The sequence below is a fragment of the Pleurodeles waltl genome, chromosome 7, assembly GCF_031143425.1.
Source record: "Pleurodeles waltl isolate 20211129_DDA chromosome 7, aPleWal1.hap1.20221129, whole genome shotgun sequence".
Lineage (NCBI taxonomy): Eukaryota > Metazoa > Chordata > Amphibia > Caudata > Salamandridae > Pleurodeles > Pleurodeles waltl.
Window position 1 is genome coordinate 293,113,241 of NC_090446.1, and position 24,379 is coordinate 293,137,619.

At 44.4% G+C, this 24,379-nt stretch overlaps 1 protein-coding gene across 1 annotated transcript in view; it reads left to right on the top strand.

The window, feature by feature from the left end:
- LOC138247247 (uncharacterized) overlaps positions 1–24,379 on the top strand; it is a 295,171-nt gene that overhangs the window by 145,350 nt on the left and 125,442 nt on the right. Inside the window, exon 7 of the mRNA XM_069201977.1 lies at positions 20,391–20,451. Coding sequence (XP_069058078.1) covers positions 20,391–20,451 — 61 coding nt within the window. The remainder of the gene's footprint in view (positions 1–20,390; positions 20,452–24,379) is intronic.

Sequence of the window (24,379 nt, forward strand, 5' to 3'; positions counted from 1 at the left end):
AAATATACACACAAACCAAATCAGGTAAGTAAAACAATCAGAAAGTAGTGCAAACACTGTAAAACACAATAGGATGCAATAGGCCTAGGGGCAACACAAACCATATACTAAGAAAGTGGAATGTGAACCACGAATGCACCGCTAGGCAAGTGTAGTGTGTAGAGGGTTTCTGGGAGTGTGAGAAAACACTAAGGGTGTAAAGGACAACCCACCCCAAGACCTTGGAGAGTAGGAGTAAAGTAGTACTATTTCCCCCAAAACACACAAGTCGTTATAAAGGATTTTGCAAGGACCACAACAGACTGCGAAGCACTGAAGACGGATTCCTGGACCTGAAGACCTGCAAAGGAAGGGGACCAAGTCCAAGAGTCGTTAAAGTGTCCAGGGGGGGAAGGAGCCCACTAAACCCAGATGAAGGTGCAAAATGGCTGCCTCCGGTTGGAAGAAGCTGCAGGTTTTGCAACAACGAAAGGAGGTAGGAAGTTCTTCTTTGTGCAGAAGATTTCCCACGGCATGCTGAAGGATACAGAGTTGTTTCCTTGGCAAAATACAGCAAACAAGCCTTGCTACCTGCAAGAGTCACAGTTGGAAAAAAGGGTGCTGCCTCGGCCCAGGAAGGACCAGGATGTTGGTCTGCAACATAGAGAACCCATATACAGGAAGGAAGCACCCGCATAAGTCCTTGAACATGGGTTCAAGAAAACTGAACACGGCGGTCGTCTCAACACTACAAAGAGAGGTCCCACGACATCGGAGATCAACTCAGGGAGCAGAGCATCGCAGGAAGGAGTGCTAAGCTCAGCTGTGCATGCAGGATTTCTTGGAAATGTGCATAAAAGACCTTGCAGCTGCAGATCACACGGTGCACAGGATTACTGTCTGGGGAGGGGAGGCAAGGACTTACCTCCTCCAAATTTGGACAGTGGACCACTGGACAGTCTGGGTCACTTGGGTCCACCACCTGTGTTCCAGGGGCCATGCTCGTCAGGAGGAGAGAGACCCAGAGTACCGGTGAAGCTGAAGTTTGGTGCCTGCTGGAGCAGGGGGAAGATTCTATCAACCCACAGGAGATTTCTTCCTGGCTTCCAGTGCAGGGTGAAGGCAGGCAGCCCCCAGAGCATGCACCACCAGAAAACAGTTGAAAAAGCCAGCAGGATTAGGCGCTACAATGTCGCTGGCAGTCTTCTGGCTACTTTGTTGCAGTTTTGCAGGCGTCCTGGAGCAGTCAGCGGTCGATCCTTGGCAGAAGTTGAAGAGAGAAGTGCAGAGGAACCCTGATGAGTTCTTGCAAGTCGTAATCTGAGGAAAAGCCCCCTGGAGAGACCCTAAATAGCCCTCAGAGGAGGATTGGCCACCTAGTCAGGGATGCACCTATCAGGACAGGTCTCTGACGTCACCAGCTGGCACTGGCCACTCAGAGGCCTCCAGACTGCCCCCACCCCTCTGAATACAAGACGGCCGAGGTCTGAGACACACTGGAGAAGCTCTAGGCACCACCCCTGGGGTGGTGATGGACAGGAGAGTGGTCACCCCCCCTTTCCTTTGTCCAGTTTTACACCAGAGCAGAGACTGGGGGTCCTTGAACTGGTGTATAATGGCCTATGCAAGAAGGGCACCATCTGTGCCCTTCAAAGCATTTCCACAGGCTCTGGGATGCTACCGCTCCCAAGCCTGGAACACCTATTTCAAAAGAGAGAGTGTGTAACACCCTGCTCTCAGAGGAAATGCTTTGTTCTGCCTTTCTGGGACTGGGCTGCCCAGACCCCAGGAGGGCAGAACCCTGTTTGTGGGGTGGAAGCATCTGTAGCTGCAGAGAAAACCCCAGAGGGCTGGTTTGGTAGCACTGGGGGTCCATAGTGGAGCCCCCAGGATGCATGGTATTGGCTCCCCAATACCAGATTCGGAATGTGGGGATAATTCCATGTTCTTAGACATGTTACATGGCCATATTCGGAGTTACCATTGTGAAGCTACATATAGCTATTGACCTATATGTAGTGCACATGTGTAATTGTGTCTCCGCACTCACAAAGTCTGGGGAAATGGCCCTGAACTATGTGGGTGCTCCTTTGCTGGTGCAAGGGTGCCCTCACACTTAGTAACTTTGCACCTAACCTTCAGCAAGTGAAGGTTAGACAAATAGGTGTCTTAAAAGTTCCTTAAGTGCAGGGAAAATGACTGTGAAATAACGTGTGCTTTATTTCACTCAGGCTGCAATGGCAGTCCTGTGTAAAGGTTTGCCTGAGCTCCCTATGGGTGGCAAAAGAAATGCTGCAGCCCATATGGATCTCCTGGAACCCCAATGCCCTGGGTACTTAGGTACCATATACTAGGGACTTATAGGGGGGGTCCAGTATGCCAATTGAAATTGGTAAATGTAGACACTAGCCCATAGTGGCAAATGCAAAGGCAGAAAGAGCATGAGCACTGAAGTTCTGATTAGCAGAGCCCCTGTGACACAGTTAAGCACTACACAGGCATTCACATTTAGGCCACAAACTTATGAGCACTGGGGTCCTGGCTAGCAGGATCCCAGTGAGACAGGCAAAAACATACTGACATACATGTAAAATTGGGGGTAACATGCCAAGAAAGATGGTACATTCCTACAGTCACTACCAGGACAGGCCACCAACCTGGCATATGTCCTGCCTTCTACATACATGGCACCCTACCCATAGGGCTAGCTAGGGCATACCTTAGTGGTGACTTACATGTAGTAAAAGGGGAGTTCTGGGCCTGGCAAGTAATTTTAGATGCCAGGTCCCTGTTGCAGAAAACTGCGCACACAGGCCCTGCACTAGCAGGCCTGAGATATGTCTGAAAGGCTTCTTCAGTGGGTGGTACAAGCAGCGCTGCAGACCCCCTAGTAGCATTTAATTTACAGGCCCTGGGTCTAGGGGTACCAATTTACAAGGGACTTATGGGTAAATTAAATATGCCAATTAGGTATAAGCCAATCATACCAATTTGCAAGGGAGAGCACATGTACTTTAGCACTGATTAACAGTGAAAAAGTGCTCAGAGTTGTAACGTCAGCCAACAAGGGTCAGAAAAACAAGGAGGAAAAAGACAAAAAGTCTGGGGAATGACACTGTAAAAGGGCCAGGTCCAACAGTCATCCACCCAGAACTCTCACATGTAGTCAGGATAGAACAACAGCGCTCTGTTTGGGTCCAGATGGGGCAGTTTCTCCTCTTCTTTTGAGGATGTGGAGGAGTGTAAAAGGTGGGCAAGGTGACAGATTCACCCTCATGGAATGGTGTTGCCACTTACAGTAGGAAAGAAGCACCAGTTTGTCAGACAAAACAGACAAGAATGGAAGCTTGGATGGCCAAGCCGGCACCTCACCCAGGCAGATATTATTGCCACCAAAAAGGCTATCTTGATACGGAGCAGCCAGAACAGACAATTATGTAGAGGCTCAAAGGCGGCACATATCAAAAAAAGTAAAAAACTAATTACGGTCCAACTGAGGCATAATGAATGTGTAAGGGGGAAAGATATGTACAAGACCTTTGAGGAATCTATTTACAATAGGGGACTTAAATGAGGAGGTTTGGCCAGGCAGCCGCAATAAAGCAGAGGGAGTGGAAAAGTAAACCTTCAAAGTACCCAAAACAGAGCCCTGTTTGGCAACTGTAATAGTAAATAAAGAAATAAAGTAAGAAAAAGAAGGCTGTCAGAGAGAGAAACAGAAAGCGGGTCTTTAGAATTCTCTTTCACCTGCAGACATTGACAGTGTTGATAGATGGATGCCTGACTGCTAGAATTACATTGCAGACTTCAGGAGGAAGGTTCAAAGCTGTCAGCTGTCGCCACTCAATCTCCATACAAAAAGGCAGACAGTAAACAGGTTTGGGTGGAGGACCCTCCCCTGCTGCTGCGACACAAGATCCTCCAGAAGGGGCAGCCTGATTGGAGAATCAATGCTCAAATACAGAACCTCGGGATACCAGGCTCTCCGAGCCCCCAATCTTTTCTAATCTTCTTGAGAACTCTGGGTTGGAGTGGCATGGGCTGAAAGGTGTACAGGAGACCTGAGCTCCACTTGAGACAAAAAGTATCTCAAGCAAGAACTGTCTTGGAAACTCCAGCACGCACAACTGCTGAGAATGTGTGTTCCTTTTGGATGCAAACAGATCTAGCCAAGGCTTTCCCCACTGCTGAAAGAGACCTTGTGCTCTCTCTGGCTGGAGATGCCACTCGTGATCCGCTAGGCATCGGCAGCTTAGATTGTCCTCTCTGGCGTTCAGAGACGCTGCCTAGTGTTGAACCACCAGGTATATGCCCTACTGTTTCAGCCATGTCCAGAGATGCACAGCGTCCTGACAAAGGGTTCAGGACCACATAACACCCTGTTTGTTGCAATACCACAGGGCTGTGGTGTTATCTGTGAACACCTGCATTAGCCTTGCCCTTGATGGAGGGTAGGAAGGCTTTCAATGCCAGTGGGATTGCTCAGAGTTCCAGCAAGTTGATATGGAGCACAGATTCCACCAGAGACCAGAGTCCTCTGATCTCCACTTCTCCCAGATGGCCATCCCAGCCCAGGAGTGATGCATCTGTCACTTGTCAGGAATCCTCAAGGTACCTCCTGTGTTATCTGTCAGCATCCCCAGGGATTAGTGTTAAATCAAATCTCTGTTCTTGGTTAAACCTTCATATTTCTAAGTAAACATAATATGCTGTGTTGAACAATTGGTTTTTATCAGTGCTTGTTTTACCAATGCTTGTTTGCTAATGTGAGCAGGTGTAGACATGTGCTTCTAATTGAGTGTGGTGACTCATCCACATGAGGAAACTCAACTGCTTTCCTGATTGGCTAAAAATAGCAGAGTGAAGCATGCCTCTCTTCTTGGCTTTGTTTTGCTTCCTGATGTCAACATGTGATTTGCAGTCCAACCCCTGCTGTCATCCTCGTATTCAGGACTTTTGAGGCAATTCTTTTCTTCTTTCCTGTACCACCTGACACCATGCATTTCTCCAACACTCCGGAAGAGACTGTAGCTAAGTGACTAGTATTCTCCAGGGAGTTTGTTCTTTGAGCGCCGCACTTTCCTAGAACAGCTGGTGTATTTCAGACCTCATATTTTGGCAGAGTGCTTATCTTGAAGAGACAAATGCATTTCTGAACATTCCACATTATTATTGTAGTTACTTGACTAAATGTGCGTCAGGAAATCTGCTTGAGCTCAATTACTACAAAAAGTGACAGTGCAAATTTAAAAGAGCATTTAAGTGGCTTTTCTTTCTCTAACAGCATAACTCTTGGATTTAAATTGTGTCATTCATGCCTGTGTTTCAGGTTTGAGGAATTTGCCTTTGAAGGGGTTTTCACACACACAGTGAAACCAAACCAAACTGTGCCACCCTAACTGTTTAAACCCAGATTGGATTGTTTTTGTTCCTTTTAGTTTAACCCTATGCATGCAGGAAAGTTAAATGTGATATAATTAATGCCCTTGTTTGCCTTTCTTGTGCATGATAAGTGCAACTACAGTTCTAATTATAGTGTGCAACAGCGAATCTCTGTGAAGCCAGCCTTAGTGTTGCAGTACTTATTGTTATGGTACTCAGTTTGGGTTTTTGGTAATGCCGTGTTAGTAATTGTGCCAACAATTATTATTATCCAAGAAAAGTGCTGGAGCATCCAGGTGTTCTTCTACCACTCCTGTGCCCATATCAGAAAGAGAGATTCAGTTTTAACGAAGTTGAGTGCACTACCTCTACTATCACTCTGTCAACGACGACCTGCCCCCCGAAGATACAGGGTGCCTGGCTGGACCGGCAAGAAGTGTTTTGTCTCTTTCTCTTCCACTCCCCCTTTCCTTTTGGGACACCTGCCGGGGTTTCTGTGTCCACCAGGAAGTGCCGAGAGGTGTTCCAGGAGGTCGGGAGCATACCATCGCCAGTGTAGGCATCTTCCTTTTCAGGTGAGTGGCCCCATCTCGACATCACTACTGTGAGATCTCATTAAGGAAGGGAGAGGAATTTGCCTCTGACCCAATCACAGTTTGTTTGCCACCACTTCAGGTCTTTTGCAGTTCCATCCGAGATCTGAACCATGCCAAAGAGATTCCCCTGACGCTTTACCCATTGGTATTTCAGATCCCACTGCAGGGCCCACATACAGTATCTGGCATGGCCCAGCAACCTCAGAGGCATTCTCACCAAAATCCAGGATAGAGGCTGAAACATCGGTATTGTTGCCTGAATATCCTGGACTCGCTGCCTGGGAGGATAAGCCTGAAACTCCACTTTTTCCAGAACAGCTCCAATGAAAGGGAGTGTCTGAGACAGAGTCAGGTGTGACTTTGGCACATTTATAGAGTATCCCAGCGAATGTAGGAGGTCCACCATAGTCTGGGGATGGTAGATGACAACCTAGGGCGAGCCCTCCTTCAACAGCCAGTTTTTGAGATAGGGGATGACTGGCACTGCTGATCTCTGTAGATAAGCTGTGACCACTACCATCACCTTGGTGGCCACCTGAGAGGTACTGGTAAGGCTAAAGAGGAGCATGGTGGTCTGAAAGTGCTTGTGGCCTACTGTAAAATGAAGATAACGTCTCTGGGGGCAGGCAGGATGGGAATATGCTAATACGTATCCTGCAAGTCCAACGGTACCATCCAGCCTCCTTGGTCTAGGGCAGACAAGACCTGAGCCAATGTGAATATCTTGAATTTCTCCTTCTTGAGGAATAGATTGAGGGTTTGCAGATCTGAGATCGGCCAAAGACCTTTGTTCTTTTGGGGTGTCAGAAAGTAGCGGGAATAGATCCATTGCTTACTTCTGACATCGAAACCCTCTCCATAGCTCCCTTGGCTGAGAGACCCATGCCTTCCTCACAGAGCAAGGACTAATGATCCTCCATCTGTCAATTGTGAGTTGTAGATATAGGTGGAGGGGAGGATTTAAAGTGGAGGGAATTATTCTCTCCAGGAGAGCTCCTGTGCTGGGCTTGGGCAAGATTCCCAGTAGGACATCAGTCAGTACTTCATTAAAAGGGAGCAGGGATTTGGAAGAGTACGTTCCAAGTTGGAGAACGTTTGTCAAGATGTTTGTCTTGACTGCCACGAGGGTGGTTCGAGGTCCAGGAACACAGACACACCTATTCACCACCACAGCCTTATGTTGTTCCTTCATCCATATCCAATGTAGGGTGAGGAAGCAAGCCACTATCTGTAGAGGTATTCTCCCAGTTACATAACCGGTCCATGCTTTCCTGGCCTTTTAACTGGTATTCCCACCCTTACTGAGGCCTAACCATTTAGGCTAGTGCTCAGATGCCAACCTAGTACACTGAGGTCCTTTCAGGGCCGGAATTGGTGTCAGATGACTCTGTTCTGACTCCGTGTCAGATTCAGGTATCCAAATGGGGCTGGCGCCAGCGGTTGACACAAGCAGTGCTGGGAGCATTGGCTTCGGGACCACTGTCAGAGAAGGTCACTGTGGTACAACCGGCACCAATCTGGATCCATGATCAGATCCACAGGGTCCTTCAGAACCGTGGACACAGCCACCAGCACTAAACCTAATGGGGCCCCCCTCCAACCCTTAGGGGTCTGAAGGCGCTCTGCAGTGGACGGCCCGCTCAAATACACGCCACCTGGCCCCATAAAATTCATCTCAGCGGGGTCACTTCGGCTGCCAGAAAAGCTGAATGGTGCGAAGTCGAACCTGGCAATGTCTCCTCCGAACTGTGCCTCAATCGCCGATGTTCCTTAGTCGAGTCAGCCAACAGACGAGGATAAGTTGAAGCCTGCTTTGACTTCTTGTGCTTCTTATGCCTCTTTCCCAAATGCCCTAAGGACTTATTTGCTAATATAGCCCCAGTATGCTCGATCGTACATAGTCATTTTCATAGGTATGTCAGCATATACCACCCTTGTAGGTTTCCAGTTAAATTGCCCTGATTTTCACTGATTTAGGTCCCTTCTATCAGCATGAATGATTAAAGCTACATAACCTGAGGAGCATCCTTTAATTCCTCTCATTAGCAGTAATACCTCCTCAATGTAGTTTAAAACTTATCAAGTATGGTGGTATGGTCCAAAGTATGCATATATTACATTCCACCCACGTGGGAAAATGATGATGAGTTGCATTCTCCCAAAAACTGCAATGAAAATAGAAACAAAGTACGTAAAATCATCAATTGAATTCTGTTCAAAGTGCATGTCTTGAGACTCAGATGGTGCTCAGATTTAACATTCAATTATCTATTGCTCGATGAAACAGAAGGACATATTACAGATGTACAAATAATTATTTTGTTTGTAAAGCATACAGGAGACAGATATATGCACAAAAGGGAGAAGGGAGACGTTAAGCTAAACTCGCTAACAGGCTAACATGGTGGCAGAAAAGGCGCAGAGGAATGGTTCTAGAATTGCTTCTTTTTTGCTCCAGCAGCTTGTTCAGTTCTCCATGTTGGCTGATTCACATGAATGATCAGATAGTCTGGAAAGATTGATTTGTGTACTTAGTGGCTGCTTAGTCTGTCTGAGATAATTCAATATTGAAGAAAATATATTTATCTCAATAAATTATGAATGTAGCACTAGGATTATTGAGGATATGATCTTGCAAGGAGGAGCATGCATTTAAAGCATAAGAAATAAGATTGCGAACAAGGGTGAAGATAAAAGGGGGTGTTGAGAAAAATGGATTGTAGGGGCAGGATGAAGGGGAAGAGGTGATAAATGGATTGCAGGCTAGCACGATGAGGGTTTTCACTGGAACTAAGGGCACGAAAAGTGAGAGAGCAATGTGACTGTAAGAAAGCCCCTCTTTTTCCACGGTGATCCCCATTGTTGCTGGCTGTTACTGCTAATTCATGAGTTATGCACACTGGGGCACTCCTGTCCAGTGCCCACTGTATGTACTCTGAATCCAAAAGACAGTGAAACTGGCTATTCCTGAACTGGCCTATTCAACTTTCCAATACACCAATGACATGGAAAGTAAAACGTCACACATGGATAAGAGCACCGATTATGCCATACACTAGGCTGACAAGACTAAACATGACTTCAGGGTTCACTGCTGCAGCTTTGTAAGCCTTGGTTTTACATATTAAGTTAGGCATCCTAAGTAGGCCTTGTAGCCAACACAGTAGGTTTTCAAGCAGACTAATAGTAGAGTTTGGACTGCCGCCAAAGCAACCGTCCGGCCTCCACCTTACGACTGTGACGGAGCCGCCACTATCTGATCGTCCGCACTGTCAGGTTGCTGCCAGTCAACAGCCTGGCGGTGCTGGAAGTCTTAATTCTCCAAGGCAGCCAGCGGTAGTCAGCAGGCATAGGCAGTGCTGGTGCCCCAATGGACAGACCCATGTGCTTTTCACTCACACCTGTCGCACCGCAACATTGCCGCTGGCTCAATTACAAGCCGGCATCAATGTTGTGGTGGGTCAGCGGGCGGAAACAGCCAGCAGAAAACTCATAATAGGGCCAGAGGGCAGAAAACCAAGTGGCGGTTTTCCGTCCTAAAGAGTTTGGTGGACGGCCTCTGTCGTCTGGCAAAATTAAAATGAGTCCAGGCACAATGTATGGAAAGAGGGTGTTCCCCCGTTGGGGATTTCCTTGCGCCATTTTTTTGGGCACTTTTAACGCCTGATGATGGCTTCTGTGGCTTACAATGGGACTCTGGGTACTTTGCATGATTAGCGTCAGAATTTTTTACGCTGATCCTGCAAAGCGCCCGACTAGAGTAAAAAATTCAGACGCTAGTCCCCCGATTACCGCCATGGTGATCCATATTTTAAATACGGTGCACACATGGTGGCATTATGGGGGCGCTAAGGGGCACAAGAAAAGTGGCGCTGCAATGTGTGCTGTGCTACTTTCCATAAATATGCCCCTTAGTTTACGCTGTAATAATCACAGTTTTATACTCATCAATAAGTAATTTACATTTCATTTTCTCCTCTGTGGTATAGCTTTTCCTCCCCCTCCGTTCTTGAGCCCTACATTTTAGTTTAAGCGTTTTTAAGACAAGAGAAAACCAAGGGGAAGATGGATTTTTCCCATAGATTTTTAAAAACAGTTCTGGGGCTACCTGTGTGAAAGAACGGACAAAGCACCCGGTAGGAGAAAATGGTTCTCGAATGACAGTGGAGGGTGCTGGATTGTAGAATATGGTGGTTGACCTCCCTGGGTCAGTTCTCTGCAGCTCTTAACAGAACATTTAGTCATGCAAAGGCTGCAGACTAGTGCAAAACAGCACTCCAGATGGTCCATCTAAACAAGGTGTGTTGACATATAGCCACATCTCTGACGTTCCTTACTTTTTCAGGCCATCAGAGAAGTTTGACCATGGTGGAGATGAATTAGTCTTCAGTGTCTTCACACTGTGGTCCAATCTAATCGAAATCTGGCTGGAGGGCGATACTGTTGGCAGGGAGGGAACTCCGTCACTTTTATGACATAGTTTCCTCCCCACTAACAATTAAATCATGTCCAATGTCTCTTTTTTCTGTGTATGTGAAATTGGGTGAGTAAATGAGTGTGTTTGAGTAGGTGTGAATGAATGAGTGAATGTGGGATTGTGAGAATGTCTGTAGGTGTTTTTAAGTATGCTTGTGAGTCAGCCGCAGGCTTTGATACTCTGGAGGTAACTTTTGGTTCACAGAAACACCCAAAACAAAATGCTGAAACTGGCATTGGAAGGTAATTCTCAACATAACGGAGGTGACCTCTGGCATATTGTGTGGTGGGCCCCCATGTCTTTGTATATTAGAATACCCATAACAAAATGCTCACACATGGATTTGGGCTTAGCAATCTTCTGATGAGCAAAGAAAATTATGATGGATTAGCATATACCTGCCATCCATCACAAGGAATGGAATTAACCATTGCTATTTATCCAAGGGGTGAAACTAGTAAGCATATGGAATAGAGCTAGTACAAAATATGAGATTAAATTAAGAATTAAAAGCAATAAACTAAATGGACATAGAATTACCTTTTCGATTTCCAGATTTCTGTTGGTCAATCAAGTCTAAATTGAGATTTTTCTCTTTTGTATCCTTCCTATGTTCTTGCACACATTGCAGAAAGTAAAGCATTCATATGTTTATTTTTTAATCAAACCAAATTCTAAGAAACTTTCTGAGTTTTTGGCATGAACTGTTCATTGTATCCTTTTTACATAATCACATTTTTAAAGTTATGATTGACCACCTTTTGGCTTTTTGCCACCTTAATTTTCATCAGTCATGGTTTGGTGGCTCTTTCTCAGACCCCCACTGGGCCAGGTGCACTGCGTTGGTCTAAAAACTGCAACCAATTGATGCCTCGTAGAACTTAATGCAGCTTGTCTCTGCCTAGGTTTCCTATTGTGTAATGATATTCAAATGTATGGTGTGGTATAACTACGTTGAGACCAGAATCTAAAAATGACATCTTAAATTACATCATCGATGACATCACTGTAGACATAACTGATTATATCATCCAATGAGTGTGCAAGTTTGTTATATGCATTTAACACTGAAAGGTATTTAGTGAGCTACATTTAGAACAACTTTTCAATGGCTTCTGTCCTGCTAATAAGTGTACCCTTTTGCACAATGCTTGAGCTCCTCGGGGTCATGCATGTGTGAAGGGTGTGGGCTCTCTGTGAAGAGCTGTACTCAGGATAAAGGCTGTGTTAAATAGAGACTACATCACCTAACAGGGTTTGAGAGTTTGTGCATAGTCAGCTCTCTGTGAAAAGCTCTGCAGAGGGCAACAACTTTGTGTGATAGGAGCTTTGCAACCTATTGGTGCTTGGTTGCATGGAGGGAGTGAGTTGTAGGCAGGGCAAAAGCTATACATAGAAGTGGCTTAGCCACCTAAAGAGGCTTGTGTGCTTAGAGGCAGTGGACTCTAGTCTAGTTTTTAAAAAACAATTTATAAGCACATATGTTTATGTAATTTATGCACTACCTGATTCTCTGCCATTTGCATACAGTATATTCAAAGGTTATGCTGGTTTATACAGGAAATTGAACATGACTACAGAAGATGATATCCTCAGTGATGTAATTTGAGATGCCCTCAGTGATATCTTCAGTGATGTAATTGAACATGTCATGAATGATGTAATATGTGATGTCATAAGCAGTTCATGGCGGAGCGCAATTTATAGTGAGCTCGCTTAGGTAAAACTGGTGAATATAATTTTTTGGTTTAAAACTTTGATTTATCACTTACATTGTCGCCTAACTATAACATCCCTTTATCCTTTGTTTTTTTCCAGTTAATTTCTAGAGTTTTTTAATGTGAAGTCAGATATTACCACCATACCAGGCCTGGGCAGAACTTGCGGAGTTTCACTCAATGCCTAATTTGAGCCAGTGGTTTCCGACACGGGGCACTGGCACTTATTTTTTGAGGGCTAGCAATTATTTTAATGCCTCAAGCATTTATTACAAGCAAAAGACACATATGGGAAAGACAGAGGAACTGAAAAGCAAATAGGAGTCACAAAGGGCGAAAGCAGAAAGCTGCAAGAGTGAGCTGAAGGGGCAGGGAGTGGCTGTAATGGATTGAAGAGGGAGTGATGGCTTCAGGATTATGCTGCCTCACTATTCCTTTCTCACACATTTAATTGCAGCAGCTGCATGTTTCAGAGGACTGCTTTGGGAACCGGGATGTTTTTATTCACAAATTAAGCACTAGTTTCCCTCCACGGAATCCCACAGAGTTACAGAAAAAATCTGTGAGATTCCATGGAGTTTGGCGAGGGGCAGACTCAGGCATGTCGCACTCAGTTCTAACGCTTCATCCACACTGTAAAATCAGCACAAACAGCACCACATGGCATGCCACAAAAGTAGATTTTCTACCTGAGCAGCAGCTTTCTCGACGCAAACGATCATGACCTGCCACGACTGCCCACATTGGGAAATTTCACTGGAAGGTGTTCTAGTGCCTGGAAACCTCGCTCAGGGATGCAAATTCTTGCTTGTACTCCCCAACTTAACGTTGGTGAGCTGCGTGCAAGAAAGACTTGACAGAGTTTTGCGGGTTCTCCACGCTCCAAATGGATCATGGAGTGGGTGCAACTCAGCAAACTCTGCTGACGGAGCAGAATATTTTGCCAACCCCTATACTACACCTAACTGTACAAATTAGGGGCTTGGCTACATACAAAGTTTGAGTATGTGGAGAGAGTGGGTTCTCTGTGAAGATCTGCGCAGAGAGCACAGGCTGTGTGTAGTTGGAGATTCCCACCAAGCCAAATGGGCCTTAGGTGTCTGTAGGGAGTGGGTTTTGATGAGGGACTGACATCTTTGCGAATACCTATGTCTGGAGACAAGACTGTGCATAATCGGGTTTCATGAGGGATTGCCTTCTCCATGAAGACCTCTGTACAAGGTGAAAGCTGTGCGTATTAGAAGTTTGGTGAGGGTTTTGCCTCTCCAAGACTTCTATGCAAGGCGACTCTAAAGAAGGTGAATACTGTACCCAGGAAAGTTGTTGAAGGACTAGCCTCTCTGTAAAGATTTCTCGGGTGAAGGCCATTTGTAGTAAGGTTTGGTGTGAGACCTGCCCCTCCACAAATACCTTTGTACAGGGCAGGGTCCATGAGTACTAGATTTGGTGCGAGAATGACCTCGCCATAAACAACTCTGTGCAGTGAAGGCTGTGTATTGTTGAGTTTGATGAGGGACTTTCAGTCAGCAAAGACCTGTGTGCAAGTGAAGTCTATATGTAGTAAGGTTTGATGTGGGATTGACCTGTCCACCAAGACCTCTGGACAAGGTGAAGGGTGGTAATACCATCTAAGCAAGATGCAACATCACAATTTAAGGGGTGTCATTTTAAATAAGGCAAGCTCACTGGCTTTATCATGAGATCACCACATCCATATATAAAAAGCAGACTTATTGACGTTGTCACAGAGTGACCATATCAACATAGCTTATTGGCTTTGTCAAAGGGTCACCACATCAATATATGGAGGCAACCCTGTTGGCTTTATCAAGAAAACATTACCACACTGAAATAGTAATCATATGTTAGGAATTAACTTTAAAACCAATAGGATCCAAAACCATATTCAAAGATTGTTAAAAAAAAAAAATCTTCAAAATAAAATTAAACATATCTCAGGATCCTTTTTTGACAATTTTCAGGCCACGTCTTGCAGCCGTAAGACCACCACCAATGGATGGAACTAATCCTCAGCTGAAGAGCAAAAACTCTAGAGCTAGCAATTATTGTGTGGGTTCATATTGTTTACGCCCCAGGAAACATAGGGCCAGATGTATCATCACGGCCCTTTGCAATTCGGAAATAGCGATTTTTAAGAAATCGCTATTTCCGACTCGCCAAGTGCCATGTATCACATTTGCGAATCGGTAATAGCGATTTCTTAAAAATCGCAAATGCTATTACCAAATCGCACATTGCGATACTGGCCCCATTCGCAGCTATGGGCCTGTTGGCCCATATGTGCAAAAAGTTTTGCATTTCCAAAATTGCGATTTCTGTACCAGAAATCGCAATTTTGGAAATGCAAAACCCCAGGGTGCTGGGGGCCTAAGCCCCCCTCTGCTGCACCCCAAAAACATTTTTGGGGACATGTAAGGTGCACACATGCTAAAAGAGCATGTGTGCTTTACATGTACAATTTAAAAATGCATTTTAAATGCATTTTTTAAATTTGCACCAGGTTACCACCTGGTTTCTTTTAATGGTATTTTGCATGTGCAAAATGCCATTCTGCGAAAAATCGCAATTTGCGATTTTTTGCAGCATCTCCTTGCGATTTGGATTTTGAGAATCGCAAATTGCAACTCGCAAAACCAGGTCGCAACGCAAGAAATCGCAATTTTTGCAATTTGTTATTTGTGGTCTGTGAATGCCTTTCATGCATCGCAGGCCACTTTTTTGCACTCGTAAACGGACGAATTTTGCGATTCGCACCGTTTGCGAGTTCATACATCTGGCCCATAGTGTTATTTTCATTTATATTTTTCCTAGGGGGCTGCTGCACTCCCTGCTGTTGCTGTTGTTATTAGCCCAAGAAGAGCATTATGGGGCACCCCTGGCTGGGAGTAGTGGATTTTTAATGTGTAGCTTTGCTGCTTTCCCTTTAATTTTGTTGGTCCCACTCATGTCACCCACGTATCTTATTGTGTGGGCACCCTGATCTCATCCATGGCACCCATATTACATTGTTGTTTTTGGTGGTCGCCGGTGGTCGTTGGTGGAAGCGTCCCCCTGCAATCTCCCAGAGACTGCAGTATTCTGCTCCCACACTACAGGATCACTTTCTTTTCTGCTCCGGCCCCCTGGACTAATTATTTGCATCGGGCACCGTCATGGACAGTGTTGTCATAAATGATGTAATTTCAAATGCCATTGGTGATGTTTTCAATGATTCCATTGAACATGTCATGAGTGATATCATATGTGAGGTTACAAATAGTTTATGGCAAGGGAGCAAGTTTTAGTTACTTCATAGAGTGAGTTGTAATTACTTCAGTTAACTATAACTGGTGATTGTCTTTTTTTTAGATTAACATGTTATATTGTAAGTGACTTTTTCATCAAACTATAACGTCAGTTTAACCTTTGATGTTTTCAGTAAATTTGTAAGGATTTATTTACTATACTTACCTATAACCGTCACTTCAACCTTTGTTTTTTATGAATTTCTAGGGTTGTTTAATGTAAAGTTACCTCAGTACATTAATGGCTGGTCTATTGTCTTTGTCCAGGGGTGACTACATCAATATACAAGACAGGACTATTGTCCTATTTGCTTTGTCAATAAGTCAGGACATCAAAGTATAAAGGTAGGCCTCATGGCTTTATCAGGAGTCAGGACATCAAGATATAAAAACAAGCTTATTATCTTTGTCAGTGTGTCAGAACATCCAAATATACAGGCAAACCTAATGACTTTAATAAGGGGTAACCCCCTTCATAAAAAATATTAAAGATATGTCAGAATCTTTGTTTGTCACTCCTCTACCCACATAATGCAGCCACAAAGAGTATTTGCATTCCAGAGCTGCTGGAATTTAACTCTGGAAATGCTTAAAAACAACATACACTTTTCTGGAATCACGTTCATTAGACACAAGGAAAGATAGGTTTATTTTTTGTTCCTTATTTCTGAGGGGCTTATGCAATATCTAGAATAGGGCACCACAGAGCATACAAAAATATGCACATTAGCCAACGAAGAGCATTGTGGGGCGCTACTTCCTGGAGCAGTGATTAATAAACTAGCAGCTCTTGGTGTGCATTTATCACTCTTTTCCCCATTTTCTTATTTATTTTTATTTTTTTGGTGGTGTTCTGGTCCTACCAGCAGCTTGATTTTTTGTTAGGGCCATGAGATGAGTCACAAGCCCCCCCACGACCCGCGGACTCCCTGAGCGGGAGTCACCCACACTTTTTGGTCCCACTCTGGGTACTCAACCAGTATTTTAAAGTTGGGGACCGAAGGGGAAGGCCCATTATTCCTGTGGCCATAACAGCTCTCCTGGCAGCACCTGTCTCAAATGCAGGGGATACCAGCCTTCATTTTTGTTGGGTGGGTGTCCCGGTCCTACCTGGGGCACCAACAACATGCAGAGCTATTGGAGGCTCTAGGACTCAGGAGGCCAATGGCCCCAGCACGCCAGCTGCTTGCCTATCGGCACCCATCCTCGGTTCGGTATTAGCTGGCTGTATTTGGTTGAGCCCCTGGTGGGACCAGCTTTGGTATCAGTTCCCGTCGGGAGCAATTGTGTTTACCCTGCCTGCAGAAGTGCTGGCAGGGAGTTTGTTTTCTCCCTGCCTGTGCTCATGCGGGCAGGGAACAACACAGTGTCCCCTTGGAAATGGGACCTTGGGGGACACTGTCTTCCTTCAGGTACTAGGGAATTAAGTCCCTAGGGACCCTATACGGCTCAGTATGGGGTGCACATGCCCTCCTCTCTAATTAAAAGAATGTATCAGCCCAGGGATGGAGTCCCCAGGGTGCTTACATGGTTCAAATTGGAGGGCCATGTCCCACTCTCCCAACACAAAATTACAGACTCAGGGAATATGGTTAAATGGCTCTGAGAGGGTGAGTGTATGCCCCTTAAATTATTCACTTGGTGACCCACCAGCACCTGGCCCACCCTGGAGGGATTCAAAATGAAAAGGGTAGAAACCCACCTTTTTTAATGGTACCACAGATCCTTGGATCCTCGGCATATCCAGTTATAAAAAAAAAGGCACTTTTGGCCTGAAGGGGTGCTCTCTGGAACACCACACCAGGCCTAGATTGTCAGGGTATCCCTACCATTCTACACTATAGTTTTTTTGACATTTGTTTCAGGGCGCAGGTCTGATTTCCCAACTCCTAAAATGGCTGCCATAACATCTTTGTTAATGTTGATGGCAACTAATCACATCATTATATTTTGATCCATCAGTTCACGAAGTGAAAAATACATACATTTTGAACTTTGATTTCTCAAAAACTACTGAACAGATTTACACCAAATCACAAAAAGCATGCTTTCTGGGAAAATTTTATTAATTTCTGCCCAACTTAACATAATTATGTTCAGCTATTTTTTCTATAAACAGTTTTTTATGTATTGTTATTCAACTTTCCAATGTAAATTTGCCTGGGGAAAACACGTTTTTTTGGTCACCCACTTTTTCTCGGCCCCAGCTTGATGGATCACCTCAAAACTTTCCAGGAACAAGCTGAGAGGAATGAGACTTTTTTTTTTAACCATTTCATAAACATTTGTCAAATGGCACCAAAGTTATAAGCAAATAAAAAAATCAATTTCTTATGGAAACATGGTCCTAACTATAACTACCCAACGGAGATGGCCACTGTCCTTTATATATGTGTGTGGGTGTTTGTGCATGTGTGTGTGTTGGTATGTGGGCCTGTGTGTGTTTGCACATGTGTGAGATAAGTGGTTTATTATGTGGTCTGATTGTATGACTTCACTGTGAAATAACGTCACAATTCCATTTCAGGATCAGTCAGAGCTCAGTCCTGGGTAGTTGTGGCTGAGAGAGTCAGGCTTTATCAAAGGGACAAGTGTAAAACATTAAGAAGTAACAAAACCGTTGAATTTGAACAAAATGGAACAATAAAAATCAAACACACATTTATGAAAATAAGTTCAGGGATAAAAATATAACACCTCAATGATAGACATCTACCACATGATTTCGGAGATATGATTTTTTTAAAGGGACAATAAATCCCAACTTTTCACTTAGTTCAATAAATTATTGTACTGTACCATGAATCATGGTTTAGTTAGGGTTAACCACAACATGTAACTTGGAAGTAGCTGTAAGGGTACACTTGTGGTGACCAAAGCTCTGGCAGGGAGCCAGTCACAGGAACCAACAAAGTCCAGCGGAATAGTTAATTCACAAGGAAAGCAGTCTTCAGTCCCAGTTCCAGGCTCTATGGGCAAACCACCAAACACTGTAATTGTAGAAAAAAGTCAGCCAACTGACTCTTCGAGTAACCATCTGTGTCTTGGGCTTGGAGGCGGCTTTTCCTTGAGTGTGGCACCACAGGGACAGTCCTTTCTTTGCAAGTCTAGAAGTAGCAGGTGCAGTTCTAACCTTCATGCAGCCTCTTTTTGTTAGGTCTAGCGAACAGCAGAGCAGTCCTTCTTCGGTCCTCTCTACAGTTCAGAAGTAATCTGGGGTCTGTGTCCCAAGGGTGCATTTTAATGCCATTTTTGCCCAGGGTGATGTGGTGACTGCCTAGACAATGAACTACCAGGTCCCCTTCCACCCGATGACAACTCCTATAAAGTGTGGCAACTAACTAGTTCAGAATTCACCATTTCTGTCCACTTCCAATATTGCAGAACCCTTCACTTGGTGTGTAGAGCTCCCTAGCTCATTATGGAGGTGTGGCTACCTGGTGGCTGTACACTGCTAGAACAAATGGTTTGGCAATGGCTTCTCCCTCTCTGTCTGAGATGTCAACCTGTCTGCTAAAACAAAGAGCAGCACCTCTCGTGTGTGACCACCATTTGCCCTTCCAAGGCAGCTTCCTCCTTGAAGCTTGCCTTTTGGGTTCACAACCTGTTTGGTCTTCCTGTCACAAGGAGGTCACACCTCTTACATCGGCAGGCCCTTTGTGTTCCTTCCTGGGAGTCATTCTAACCTCTCCCCAGGAGAGCAGAAGGCTGTCTAGAGGACAGCAACTTGTGTGCAACTGTAAACAGTCACTGGAAACTTTGGTCTACAAAGTGACAGCTTCATAAAATTGCCACTTGTGCAAAAGTTGCATTGAATTCGAATTGAGCACCAAGTCTTGTTTGATGAAGCGATTCTTTTAACACCTTGAAGTACCATATTTGGTAGTCCTCGACGAGTTCAGATGTTAGCACTGCTGAGTTGGTAGCTTTTAACGTAGTACTTACCAATGGGGCTACTAGCATTTCCACAGTAAATACAACATTGCAGACTTTTTACTGTCAAGATACTAAAATACACGTTGTCCATCTTTTCAATATAATGCACTCTGCTTTGGGGGTCAGTTGGCCTGCCTTAAGGGTAACTTTTAAATATTAAAAAGTAAGGCTTGGGCTTTGAAATTACTTTAAATGTAAAATCAAGTTAACAGTTTGAAAACTGCACTGCCAGCTGCCAATGGTGGGCTGGTAGTCATGCTTAGCTTTGTCACACTCATGGTGGCATAATAAGCGCTGCTGTCCATGAGGCACACTTTAATTTACACATCCTGGGTACCCCAGAACCATACACCAGGGACTTACAAGTGAGTTAACTTAGGACAGTTGGCAGTGAGTAAATCAGATATCCATTTAAATGTGAGAGCACTGACACACTGAGGCCTGTTTGGCAGGACTCAGTGAACTTAAAACAAGCAACATCAGTCCATGTGCTTGGGGTGATCATGCAAAAAGAGGAATTTCCTCCTCATGGTACCTAAATATGGAATTAAGATTAGTAAACCTATGCCTAACAATATATACATACCTCATCAATATCTTGCTTGTTCCTGTCAGTCTCATGGCAGTGATATTATAATATAATATTGCGTCTGTAGTTGAAATTCTGACATTTATCCCAATACAAAGACTTATGCAAATAGAAATGTGTGTATGCCAGTTATGGATACGATGGGTAATAGGATTCAATTAGGATAGCAAAAGATGTGTTTTACTTATTACATTATGAGTGAAAAGGTGAGTGCTGTACTTAGGTTACATGACCATGAGTGAATGATGGAAAGTGGAAGGTGAGAAATCCAGTCCAAAGGTACATAAATAGGGTTTTTAAAGTATTTTGTTTGTATTCTCTCAAGCACAAACATATTTAATTCATATTTTATTACAATATGTGATATTGCTAAGAAAAGGATTATTTTGTTTATTCATTCTGTTTCAGCTGCCCAACATACTGACTACAGTTAAAAACACATTGGATTCCAGCTTGAAAAGGTTGACAGGTATGTTTCCAAATGTCAATTATTTGTTCCCTTTATTAATTATGTCCGAATTTCCATGACCCTCTTCCTGTCTCTCTTTCTCTGTTTCACTCACTTTCTGTTTTTCAATATATATGCATATATAAAAACACAGTTAAAGTACAGTTATTGCTTTGAGTTGACACCAAAGACACTGAAATTCACAAGTTATGTTTAGCTGCACAATCCATAACTCATACAAAAGCTAATCAAACCATATCTAGAACACCAAATGTAATGCTTATGACATCACTCTTAATGGGACAGATTGAATTACAAAAGTTAGTTGTGTTCCCCTCTTTCCCATATACATACATATAAATAGTTATGCATGTATGTCCGTATGAATGTATATCTATAACTATATGTCTATATATACATTCACTGAAAAAACAAAGGATAAAGTGATATTATAGTTAGGAATTATATTAACATCTTACTTAGAACTTTGAAATTCAATGAAAAAAATTAAGTTTAAAGGAATGCTATAGTTAGGTGAAAATGCACAGTGTTATTATCAAAGATGGTGTTCCAGATGTTGCAGTGATGTTATCAATCATATCATAGAACATGTCATGAGTGCTGTAAAATATGAAGTAATTTGAGATGTCATCAGTGATGTCATCAATGATATCATCTAACAGGTAATGAGTGATGTAATATTTGAGGTCTTATGCAGCGTGTGCCGGGGGTGCAAGCTATAGTCAGGTCACCGAACTATACCTGGTGAATTTCGTTTTTTTTTTTTTAAGCTTTTGTTTTTCACCTAGTTTGACTCTCAACTATATTGTTACTTCAATGTTTGTTTTGTCGGTGGATTTCTAGTTTTTTTTAATGAAAGCAAAGATCATATTGACATTTCTAACTATAATGTCACATTAATCATTGGTTGTGTTCAGTGAATTTCACTTTTTTTTTTATGTTAGGGAAGATTATATTACCGTACCTGACCATAACACCTATATCACCTTTTTTTATTAATATCTAGGGTTCTTTGAGCATGGTCAGTCAACACCTATGTGCTCAGCCTTCAGCCATTTGCAACAAGGAATACCCTACTGCTTGCAATCAATTATCCATTTGCATGCCCTAGTCCCCACCTCCCGCCCATCATAGTCAGTTTGCTGCCCATACCCCCTTCCAGCATGCACTCAGGTCTCCATTTGCATGCCCAAGCCACTCCTGTCTGTTCTTCGTGGTCACCTTGCTTCCCCTGACCCTCTTCCAGCTACACTCCATTCTCTTTGTGCATGTCTTTGCCATTTCTGCCTGCTCTGTGGTTAGCATGCTGCCCCTGACCACTTCCCCTCTTACCTGCTCTCTGTGGTCCATTAAGCTACCCTTGCTAGCCAGCCCTCCATGGTCCTCTTACTACTCCTGCCCATGCTCCCACCTTCTTCCCTCCATCCTCCATGTGCATGCCCCATCCCTTCCCTTCTGCCTTTCATGGTTCATTATGCAGTCCCTGTCCATGCCTGCACACCATGGGAAGCCTGCTGCCCCTACAATCCTTCAGGCTGCCTTCTGTTCACCATCTGCATGTGGTGGAACACCTCACCAGTCCTCTGTGTACAGGTTATTGCATCTGTCCATACTGAGCTGCCCTATGTTTTCAGCTTACTGCCCTTGCACTAGCCCCCCTTCTCCCTGCTCTTCATTCACTGTGTGTGTCCCTGCCCCCTCCCTCCTTTTCTCAATGTTCTGCAGTGCTGCCCCTGTCCATGCACACCTTTCCTCTGTGATCAGCTTACTGGCCCTGACCCACTCCACCCTGGCCTCCCTTGGTCGAATGTTTGCCCTATCCCCTCTATCTTGCCTTGCATTGTCCAATGTTCTGCTACTGCTTCTTCTGCTTACTCTGGGAGATTAGCTTGTCGTGCTTACCCCTGCACCTACCCTCAGTTTCTGCACCCATGCCTATATGACATTGGATTTGTTGGTTGACTGTGGTGTGAGCCTTGATCAAGCGGCAACAGCAATCCTTGTCAGTGTTAGGCACAAATCAACCCTAAATGAACCTGTGCTCGACCCTCTGGTAACTTGGCACAGAGCAATCAGGCTTAACCTAGAGGCAATGTGTAAAATATTTGTGCAACATTTCAAACAGTAATAAAGTGAAAACACCACAAAAAAAGGATCCCACATCAAGTTAAAAAAGTATAGTGATCTTCAATAAATAAAACAAGAAGAAAAAGATAAAAATCTAATTAGTAGAACTGGAGATATGCAATTGTAAACATTTTGGTGCAAATAGTGTCAAAAATCACATAGCGGCAACTGTGGATAGCTGGTTGCAATGTACTGGGACAATATCAAGTTCAGGCTGAATGTTGGAGCACAAGCCACCTGTGGGGACCAAGTTAACAAAACAAAGTTTACACTAACATTATAGTCAGGTGAAAATTTCAGTACGAAACCACTTAAATTCACCAATTATAATTATCTCAAGTAACTATAAATCATGCACCAAAATAACTATATCTTGTGCCCAATGCCATGCATTGTTTTCTCATCAATAATTTCATTGCAAATGTTGCAGTGATATTATCAACAGTGTTATAGAAGATGCCATCAGTAATGTAATATGTGGGTGTAATTAGCAACCCATTAGCCAGCCACCTTATTCAAGCCACTTTGCGCCCGGCGCCTTTTTTCTTTTTTTTTTTAGGGGAAGGGTTGCACATGGCCCCCTCCGCAAGACACTTTGGGCACCAGGGTCCTACTCCCCGTGGGCCTTTTTTTCATTAAGGGGAGAAGGGCAGACAGCCCCCTCTCTGAGCCAATCATGGTCCAAGGGAGCACATTCCCCAGATATATGTAAATGGTAGTGTGTGCATGGCCACCCATCTGAGCCACAAGGGTCCCTTACCCCATCTGCTAGGGCCTTTAAGGCGAGGAGGGTCTGCGTCCCTCTTCGCCAATCCAAAAGTAAACCAGTGGACCCCAGGGCGAAAATATATATTTTAAGGGCAGGGGGATGTGCAGCCCCAATCCCTGGGTCACTATGGTCTCCTGCAAACACATCCACCGGGCCTTATGTTTTTTATAAAGGGCAGGGAGACACCCTGCCCTCCTCCCTCACCCAATAGTGGCCCCAGGGACGTTATTCCAGGGGGCCTGAGGTGCTTCTGGTAGGGCGACTTGATGCCCACCGAGGCACCAACCAAACAGTATATTGGGCCTGTGGGAGAATCTTCAGGGTCCATGCACCTCCAGTTGGCTCTCCACATACCTCCATCCTGGGTGCTGCAGGATCTGGAATTGCTCCACTCAGTGGGGTCAGCTGTTTTTGTTTGATCCCGCTGGGCAGGAGCATTGTGCCTTTAAATGCTTGCAGGAGTGGGAAACAAAAGTCTGCTCCCACCTGGCTACAAAAGTCTGCTCCCACCCGGCGGGAACTTCTTTAAATCAGCCATGCCTTCCTTGACTGCTTTACTGCAGGAAAGTCATGTCTGCTCCTGGAGGGAGCTTTACAAATGCTTTTGCTAGATGGGAGCAGACATATGTTTCCTGCCTGCACTCTTGCAGGCAGAGAAACTACTGTGTCCTGAGCTGGGCTCCCCGGGATGCAGTATTTGAGATGGCCCTGGGGGTGGAGTCACTGGGGTCTTTTCAAGCTCAGTGAGAGGACCAACATGCCTCCATCCTGTCAATGGTGCCTATGCCACCAGGGATGGGTCTATGGTGCCTGTAGAGGCTCAGGCAGGCGAGCCATATGCCCCCCTCCGTTTACAATTCTTGTCAGCCCTGGGGCATGAGATATCTGGGGCTTTGCAAAAGATCATGGACAGGGGCCATGCACACCCCCACCTAAAGAATGTTTTGAGCCAGTCCTGGCCTGCCCTGTGCTTTTTTTATTTTTACATTTTCTGTGGATTTGAGGAAAAAGTATTTTTAAAAAAACCTTTTT